This window comes from Etheostoma spectabile, chromosome 3 (genome assembly GCF_008692095.1).
Source record: "Etheostoma spectabile isolate EspeVRDwgs_2016 chromosome 3, UIUC_Espe_1.0, whole genome shotgun sequence".
Lineage (NCBI taxonomy): Eukaryota > Metazoa > Chordata > Actinopteri > Perciformes > Percidae > Etheostoma > Etheostoma spectabile.
The window spans coordinates 24,632,602-24,642,192 of NC_045735.1; the positions used below are offsets into that span (position 1 = coordinate 24,632,602).

Genomic DNA, 9,591 nt, shown 5'->3' on the forward strand with positions numbered 1-9,591 from the left:
AAAGTGACATAATCAAGTTGCAATAATCAGATCAGGTGGTAGTTAAGGTGACTGTGTCTGCAAGTGTTAGAGTAACAACAGAACAACGTGTACAAAATGTCTTGATCCAATGCAACATAAAATTGAATATGTAAACAATGACACCATCCTTTGATTGATGCTCTACTGATATTACTGATATTCTGATCCCTTATATTGTGAGTTTTAAATGAAGCAGGTTAGCATTCACATGTCTGAAGCCTGTAAAGAGCGATCCATCTGAGCGCAGACATGGAGACTTACGAGCCGCTCTGAATTTGCATAGATCCAATCTCGTTGTTGCCCCAGCCCATGGCCTGCAGAGAGGGGTAGTCATCATTTATCTCCCACTGGCGTCCCATGAAGTTCTCCTTCTCAAACAACACCATCTTAGACTCCTTGTGGATCTTTGAGCACGTGATGCAAGAAAAAAACCTGATTTACCACATACATCTGATTTGAGTGGGAAGTGCAAATTCTTTTAGTGCATAAGCTCACACTGCACTACAGTCAATTTTTTCAGCTGACATAAGTTACTCTGTCGGCTTGTCAAACAAGAAACCAAGCTAGTCAATTTCACGCGTCAAAATGTAGTGCTTTTTAACCGCCGACACATGACATGTCAGATATAGGGGAAACAGGCGCCTTTGGAGTGGAGCAGAAACTCACAGCAGAGCAGATGGGGCGGAAGGACATCATCCTCTCAATGTGGTAGGCGTTGCTGCCGCTCCATGACTCCCAGTGAGGATACTCTCCTCTCTCCAACACAAACTGCTGTCCACAGAAACTGGAGTGTTCATATCCTGCCCAGCTGTCTCCAGCAAGCAGACAGACACATGTGAACAACATGCAGCAACATGAGGACACTTGTAAAACGGACTGATTATCAGATATTAGATCTGCTTTCCATTTCAATTGTTGCTCAATAGAAATGCATTGACAGGTACAGGTAGATATGTTTAAAGTAGATAGTTTCCTCATACGTCAAATATTCTGAAGAGCTTTTTTGTTTTGACTTACGCTCCACACTCCACCTTCAGGGAGCGGATGTTGTCAACGCCACACTCCATGATGTTCTGGCAGGCTGAGGTAAACTCCAGGCGCTTCCCTTGGAAGTTCTCCTGGTCATAAACTGTGATCTGGAGAGGACACAAATGCATACATGTAGTATGCACATGCCACACACACACTGATGTGTGTACAGACACACACAAAGATCATTGACACCATCAGGCCATGCATGAAATCAAAAAGAATGTAATCAGCTTTTGTTAATCGTCCATGGCAAAGACATCACACTCACCTTCCATGGTCCCAGTGGGGTGGGGTTATTCAGAGCCATGCTACTGTGTGTGTCTGAATGCTGATTTACCTTCAGTGTAGAGAGCAGGGAGAACCATGTCAATATTAAAGGCTTGTTAAGGAAAACATCACACAGTTCATACACAACCTGTCACCTCTTACATGCAAACTATAACGTGTGTTTTTAAACTAATGTTTTTAATCAATTGCCTAGGACGTATATTAATATTCTTTGTGTTAGTACGTTTCATATATTGTACATTATATAGAATCTTGACCTATAAAAAAAAAACCTATCAACAATTGCGTGTCATTTTGTTTGGGTATCAAACCCTTCTTGAAGCTGACTGCATGCCCACACGCGATGATGCAGCTGTTGATGTTGCCACAACGGTGTACGTGTATGCATGTGCATGTCTGACCTCAGTCTATACATTTATGTGGCTCAGCAGAAACAACAAACACAAAAGAAACAAATGTAAAGTCACAATGGTCTGCACAGGTCTATAGGATGAATGGATTGAGATGGAGGGCTTACCTGACCGGCCCCAAAGAATAGCAGTGCAGTGCTCACAGGGGGCTCCACAAAAACGATGTCCACACCCCAGAGTAAATGGACCTATTTATACATGCTGGTGCTGAAAAGTAGATGGGCCTGTGGGTCGGGGCAGGAGTCAGCACATTGCTGTTCCAGTCATTGTTCAACACTGAGCTGCTGGGCTTTACCTCCCTGCAGTGGGACTGGATAGAGGGCACTGTGCCCAGTGCAGATAAGCGCAGGTTCAAAATGGTCCATGACCAGTGGGTCAGACCAAGTCCTGGCACAGCCTGGTCCAGAAAACAGATTGTCACGCATGTGGAAAGTCTTGCCAGTGACTCTGGTGAAAAAGGAAAAAGACATTTAGTGTTCAAGTGTAAGGGAAAGAACAGAAATTTGAGACTACAAACAGATCCTTTCAACTTTGTTGGTACTTGTATTCAAATTCTGGATCCAGAAAATGAAATGAAAGATGTTTTCTAATTGAACAAGCTGCTTTGTATTTTAATAATGTACTTACTAAGTTCTTTTCACACTGTGCTGAGCTCTGTCTCTGATCTGCATGCCAGGTCCACATGAACTGACCCCACATCTCTGGTCCTTTCACCTTTTCACTCACTCCTATATAGACACACGCTCAGTCATGCACACACACAGTCATGGACAGAGACAGGCATGCAAAGGCCTGTTCATGCAGTCAAAAATACATTCAGAGCCTACAAAAGAAGTCACATATATTTAGACAGTGATAATTGTCCTTGCAGTCAGTACACTTACTTACTTCATCATTTCTTTTAAGTTTTTTTTTATGGCGATAAAAAGTTTAGCGTAAACATATTGCAAAAGTACATTTATCTTAGTAGTTTGTACAAAATTAAAATTCTTCCAAACAATTCACATGAACTTCCCAAGAGGTCAGTTCACCTGGCTGTCAAAACTCTAAACTCCTGGTAGTTTTGACAAAAACTCCAATAATACATGTTTAAGTTATAGAGCTACATCCAGTATACTCTTAATACTCTAGGTTTATGAGGGACGAAATAATTGTCAGAGTAACTAAATTTGTTTGAGATTAGTTTGGAAGAAAACAGTGATATTGCGATTTTATACATATATGTATATATATATAGGCCTTTATTAGATAGGACAGCTTTAGACATGAATGGGGAGAGAGAAGAAGAACAAAATGCAGCAAAGAGATTCAGGTCGGAATTGAACCCGCGACCGCTGCGTCGAGGACTAAGCCTCTGTTCTTGGATGCATGGTGCGCAATCCAGGCGCCCAGCAAACTGTGATTAAACATTAATTTATGAAAAAGTTCAAACTTTCAGTAACTATGTTTTACTACTCTGTTCTGACTTATGTAGATTTGAATTCATATTTAAATGTAATATGAAGCTGACTTTTCTAAGCTCAACAAATGGCATCTGCATGTATGAGAAATTAAGGGAAAACATCTATGGGTGTTTTTTGGGGTTCTTTTTGCAAGTGTTTAAGCAAACGTATATTTCAAACACACCCCAAAAAATGATAAGAGACAGGATGTTGACATTTTCTGGAAGGTTACTTTGTAACTGCTGTATGCTTGCAATACCAATATAAAGATTAATGTTGTTACTGTAAATGTAGCATGATTTCTAACACCAATAGAGGCCTACATAAGCCCCAGAAACACATCTCAATCCTGGTCTTACTGTAAAAAGGATTAGAGTTAAATTACCCAGGCGTTTAGGTACTGCAAATGTATACAAGCAGGAAGGGGTGCATGTTGGTGTTCACACAGGTACTAAAACCATCAGTCCTGTGAAAGGCCTTTCGTAAAGGGTTGTGTGTTATAAACTCAAACTGAGCAGTAAGAATAGCAGAATGTTTTGAACCAGAGTGGAACTCTAGCAGTCTCTCTCTGTTGTTCTTCCCGTGTCTCCTTTACAAAAGTCGAAAATAACTTTGATGTTAAATGTGTACACATTGTCTTTGTATTTTGTAAAAAAGAAGGAAAAAAAAAAGACATTTACCATGGGTTCTTCCTCTATGCTCTAACATGATAGATTCACCCTGTGAATGTTTGCCCATAAGCCATTCACCACTGTCCAACAGCTGCATCAAAATCCTTAAAACGACAACAGATGGAAATAACAATGTTCTAATAAGAGCTGTTTGCTTGCACTTAGTTTTTTAAGCATTACAATCATTGTGTCACTTGTGTGAGGGATCCATCGGCAAATACTCATACACCCAACATTTAAAATGATTTACTGTAATAGAAAGAAGTCAGACTAAATGTGAATCTTTTGTTTTGCTCACAGAAGTCATTTAATGTACCTGTGGCTTTTTGGTCAGATGATTTATATCTGTTTTCACAAGTCATAAAAAGTTAATACTCTGTAGGTGTGCATGCACAAATGCATCTGTGCACATGACATGAGCGTGTCGGTGGAGTTGTGTGAGATGAGTATGTATGGATAAAGCCTGTCCAGCACTATAATACGCAAAAGAGAATCCAACACTCGCCTGTCCAAACAATAGAGAGATTGATGCCGCTCCTGCAGTCAGCACATTACACACACAGGGATCAAAGGCTTGGGCCGGCTGCACCAAGGATCAAGAGAAAAAGAGAGAATAAGGAGGTAAAAGACAAAACAGATCACAGAGAAACTTGAGAAAAATTACAAAAGGGAAGGATAGAGACAACAGTAAGAATTTATTTAGAAAGCGAGGGGGAGGACGTGAGACCGGTGTCTGCAAAAGTAAATGTGTGTTTTGTGGGTGTGTGGTGTGTGTGTGGTGTTGTGTTGTGTGGTGTGTGTGTGTGTGTGTGTGTGTGTGTGTGTGTGTGTGTGTGTGTGTGTGTGTGTGTGTGTGCGGTGTGTGTAAAACCAAACTTCTGCTGATGGCAGTGACTGTCCCGGTCCCCACAATTGTGCTGGACAACAAAACAGGCAGCCAAGTCAGCACGACTTGCGCACAGATAAGCAGCGTGAACTTTGACCCCTGCACTGTGCTTCAAAGAGATCACAGCCAATGAGAAGTCAGAATCCGGCCTCTATAGACTCGGCCTGGATGTAAATGTATATATATATCCCCACCACCAACGCCTGTGTCCATCACTTTCTCAATAGATCGCTCCGTTCCAACCTGCAATTTTAACTGTAAGTTTCCACTCTAAGGTCTTCTAACTCTGTAACAACTGCTAGAATCATTAGATATTAAGGGGAATGTTGTGGTGTTCATGTCTGCTCACATTTTGGACCAAGCACGGCTTGGGTCTTTTCTCATTTCTTAACTTTCGACTGAGTAGATGGAATGTTGACATAAAAGGCAGCAGGGTATGATTTTATATTTTAGTGCTGCTCTCATGTTCAGTTGCTCATCCTGAGGTGAGATAAATGAGAAAGATGAGGGGCTATGCCAAATCATTTTTCCTTGAAATTGGATCATGGCAGGTTTGGATAGCTTAGTTCTTAGTGCTTGGTTAAAGAGTTGCTCTAATGGAGTGGGATCACTAGGAAATTTACAGGGGAAACTTTGAGGGAAGAATCAAATGAATGTTGCTAAGAAATTGTTGGGCTAGACTTAAGCAAGCAAAACATTTTAAGTACTTCAGTTATACTCCACTATTACTGGAAACAGAAAAATAAAGAACAGCATTGTTTTACAAATGCTTGCATTTACATTATTGCAGAAATCTGCTTATTTTTTGTTCATTTTGCTTTTCAAATTTAAACTGAGCAAAAAGCCCTGAGGTTTATGTTGTAGTAGATAATAGAAGAAAAGTTGTCCAAAACAAAGAAAGAGCTGGACTGTTTTCACATCATGTTTTAATTTTAAAGTGCAATTTTAACCACTTTTTACATTTAAAGTGGTTTAACTTGATGCATTAACCTTAATGCAGTGATGCACTAGGGTATTCCAGGGTCTGTCAGCGCACCGTGACATCATTGTTGGGTGTGGTTAAAGGTGCTCACCCAACCACACCCTTCAGTGATTCGGATTAGCGTAAGGGGAGAAACAGACTTTCAACCACAGAGGTGAAACGCTGCTTTTAAGCATCGAAAGCCTTTATAAGGATACACATTAATTAAGGGCATTCACTAATTGCACTATTTGCAGTGTACCCGTCGCAACTGAAGAATCTTTCCAGTTCTTATCAACAAGAATCCTTATGCTCACACACCACTCTTGGTTTACATGTTGCATTCCAGCAGTAAATAAACAGTAATTACCCACATTGATTTGGGGAAATAGGTGAATTACTCTATGCTTCTTCTTCTCTCTCTAGATCTGGTCATGTCCCACTCAGGTGCTCAAGGTAGTATTGGCAGCCACTCTGCCATTGGGATGCGCAATCACAAGGTACTTCTACAGTTCCTAAAACTAAGCCATAACTTAGGCATTGAAATCCTGTTACTTTTACATCAAAGATGAATTACTTCAGCTTGTTTTCCCTTTCAGATGTACCTCTATGAATATGAGAACTTCCAAGGCCGTAGGATGGAACTGTTCGCAGAGTGCCGTAACCTGTGTGAGAAGGGTTTTGAAAGAATTGGCTCCATCAGAGTTGAGTGCGGACCGTAAGTCATCGCATCTGCCATCAAAATGTGTGTTGCCACTCTGTATATCATTTTTCTCAAAATAAAATATGTATCTATCTGTCTCTCTATCTTTGCAGCTGGGTGGGTTATGAGCAGCAGAACATGACTGGTGAGATGTTCATGCTGGAGAAGGGAGACTATCCCCGCTGGGACACCTGGTCCAACAGCTACAGGTGTGATCGCTTCATGTCGGTCAGGCCCGTCAGAATGGTGAGTTGGGATCAGCCTGCAGGGAGGGGGGTGCTGATTTGTATAACTGTTGTCAAGCTCCATTTGAACCTCTCATCCATCTTCTTTTCCATCTATTTGAGGATGCAGCTATATGTGTATTTAAAGGCTTATTCCACTGCCAGTATTTTTGGATTGCTAACATTTTTGTGCCACTATGGTTTAATTTTACAATGTTCAGACTAAAAAATCCAGAGAAATGGTTTGGTCAGAGGTTTGGTCCTGGATTGTAAAGCCATGTTTCTATTCAAACTATCAATAACTGTACTTGTGTCCCTTTTGTACTTCATCTTATCTCAGTGATCCTGACTGGACTTGTGTTTAAATTTCTTCATTGGCTAAAATCTGGGACAGAGAGTAAACCAGAAGCTGTATCAACAACTTCTAAAGTAACTGTTGTTAATTCAAAGTGATGTTTGTATCTTACAGGACGCCCAGGATCATAAGATTTGCCTGTATGAATGTCCAAACTTTGAGGGTCGTAAGATGGAGGTGTGCGATGAGGATATTCCAAGCCTGTGGTCTTACGGCTTCCAGGACCGTGTTGCCAGCATCCAGGTCACCGGTGGAACGTAAGACATTTCTGTCAATCAGAATTAAATGAAAACTAAAGGGACACACACCTGTTGGCCAACATAAGGAGAGCTTTGAGGTTTACGTGTGTTTCTCTCCACTTCCTCACACAGCTGGGTGGGCTACCAGTACCCAGGCTACCGTGGCTACCAGTACGTGTTTGAGATGGGCCCTTTCAAGCACTGGAACGAGTGGGGAGCCCATCACCCCCAGATCCAGTCCATCCGTAGGGTGAGAGACATGCAGACACACCGCAGGGGCTGCTTCGAGATGACCGCATAGAGAGGAGTCCAGCAGACTGTGGGCCAACAGGAGGGAATAGCAAAGGGGTCAGGCTTGTCATGCTGCTAACAATCCCTTGAAAATTCTTCAACAGCCACCTAGCCACACATAAGCTAATGGCTTTTGAATATTGTTATGCATTTACTGGTAGGATTTGGGAGTGTGTGGCATTGGGAATGATTCTGATGAGAAGTTCTGATTGTCACAGACTTCCAGAGTAACTGTAACACCGGTAAAAATGGTAGCAATGCTCTCTGTCTACAGACCTCTAAGAAAGATTATGAAAGGCGGCTTATAGGGGATTAGTTTGTGTTTATTAGTTTGTTACAATGCTATTATAACCCTTTTATTTTATTTTTAACAACTCGCCTACATGTTTCTAGCTGGCATGATGCCGATAAGCCTGTTCACCAAAGTGCTATCCCTCTCCTGGGATCCACAGATTTTAAAGAGCAAAGGGATAACCAATCATATCACTCCTCACAAGGTACTACCATGGACAGCTCTCAGCTCTGCACATGCCCTGCAGTAAGTTTGCCAAGCAGAGGGAGGCACTATCTTCTCATCACAAAGCAAAAGGCTCACTTCACTGAAAGGAAGAGGGCACTGGCCAGTGTGTGGTTAATCAAAAGAGAGGTGGAGGTGCAGGGTTGTGTTTTGCAGATGTGAATATCTTTTGGCTGGCCCGTTTCAGCTCATTGATGGGGCTGACCGGAGATTTGCATTTTACACTTTCTCAGGGATGCTGGCATCTGGAAATCTACTTTCCAATGAAGAAAAATGAAATAAAGATATTATAAAGCTGAAAGATAGTCTCATCTCCCTCTTTGTTTTCCCTATTTTTGTGTATTTTCATTAAGGGTAATGGTGGTCTTATACTCAGGTGTTATTTAAAGGGTAATTAATGAATAGGTTTTAATTACAGTGGATCAAAAGATAAAATGTAATGTGAAAACTAAAGAGCTACATGTTTTGGTTTTCGGGCCTGTTTTGGTTCAGTCTCACCACTCTCTTCAACCTAGTTTCCAGTAGCTGCAGGCAGTGGTTTTCATAAATAAAAATCTCTAACAAACACACTGAAACTACTGGCGTAACACCAAACAGCATACAGACAAAGTTACAAACAACCTGGAGCGTTTAGCAGCTAAAGAGCCAGATAGTCCCTTAAGAGTTAGTTACCAAAACAGAGCTAAAAGCAGAGTAAATGTTGGACTTACATTCGTCAGGAAGCCATAAACACAACTGCAAATGATTGCTAATGCTGTGTAGCGTCTGCTGAATGGGTAATTGTTTGTGAGCCTAACAACATTATAAGTCAATAATATGTAAATGTTATTTTTACTACTTCACCTGTTGAGGCGAACAATGCTCCAGAACCAAACCTCAAGAATATATTTCACTTCGGTAACACTTTACAATAACGTACATAACATTTGAGTAGTTACCAGGGAACAAAATAACGAATAAGGAAATAAATGCTAGTGAACTATTAGTTAAGGACTAACTCCTAATCAGAGAGGGCACAAAACTAGTAACGACTCACTAATTAATAACCACCCAAAGTAAAGTAATACATTATACTGAGTACGTACAAAGTATTCCCTCATCACTTCATCATTATTTTATGATTACTTACCCTTTCTGTTTCTCTTGTGCTTTTCTCTATGTAGCCTGTTAATCCTCTATGCTACTATAACACTTAAATAGGAATTATTAGGAAAGTAGGCTACTTATAATTTATTACTAAATCATAATTTATCAACTGGTTCCTGATTAGTTCCTTATTTGTTTCTTAGTTAACAAGCCGTTGGGTAGGCTATAACATTTAAAAAAGGAGTGAAACATGAACTAATGACTCACTAGCAGTTAGTTCCTTATTAAATTATTAATAAGGAACTATTATTATATGAATTATTATTCATTTGTTTGGGCAACTACTCCAATTTTGGGTACCTTATTGTAAAAGGTCAATATAATTTGAAGATTGGATTTCAGACGTTTATGAATCTCTGCCTCACCGGATGCAGGAGCTCCTTTCCGAGGTGAGAAAGGAGTATC

At 40.6% G+C, this 9,591-nt stretch overlaps 2 protein-coding genes across 2 annotated transcripts in view; one reads left to right on the forward strand and one right to left on the reverse strand.

Annotated features, from left to right (window-relative positions):
• Nucleotides 1-2,104, reverse strand: part of cryba1a (crystallin, beta A1a) — a 3,142-nt gene extending 1,038 nt beyond the window's left edge. The window contains exons 1-5 of the mRNA XM_032510312.1: nt 1,859-2,104; nt 1,322-1,390; nt 1,039-1,157; nt 688-829; nt 283-425 (exon numbers count right to left, since the gene is read on the reverse strand). Of these exons, the coding sequence (XP_032366203.1) occupies nt 283-425; nt 688-829; nt 1,039-1,157; nt 1,322-1,360 (443 nt within the window). The 5' untranslated portion in view covers nt 1,361-1,390; nt 1,859-2,104. The remainder of the gene's footprint in view (nt 1-282; nt 426-687; nt 830-1,038; nt 1,158-1,321; nt 1,391-1,858) is intronic.
• Nucleotides 2,105-4,927: 2,823 nt separating this feature from the next.
• crybb1l3 (crystallin, beta B1, like 3) lies at nt 4,928-8,341 on the forward strand. Its single transcript, XM_032510316.1, has 6 exons — nt 4,928-5,007; nt 6,138-6,211; nt 6,311-6,429; nt 6,528-6,660; nt 7,108-7,250; nt 7,365-8,341. The coding sequence occupies exons 2-6, from the start codon at nt 6,146-6,148 to the stop codon at nt 7,531-7,533; spliced, it is 630 nt and encodes a 209-aa protein (XP_032366207.1). The 5' UTR covers nt 4,928-5,007; nt 6,138-6,145; the 3' UTR covers nt 7,534-8,341.
• Nucleotides 8,342-9,591: the final 1,250 nt, after the last annotated feature.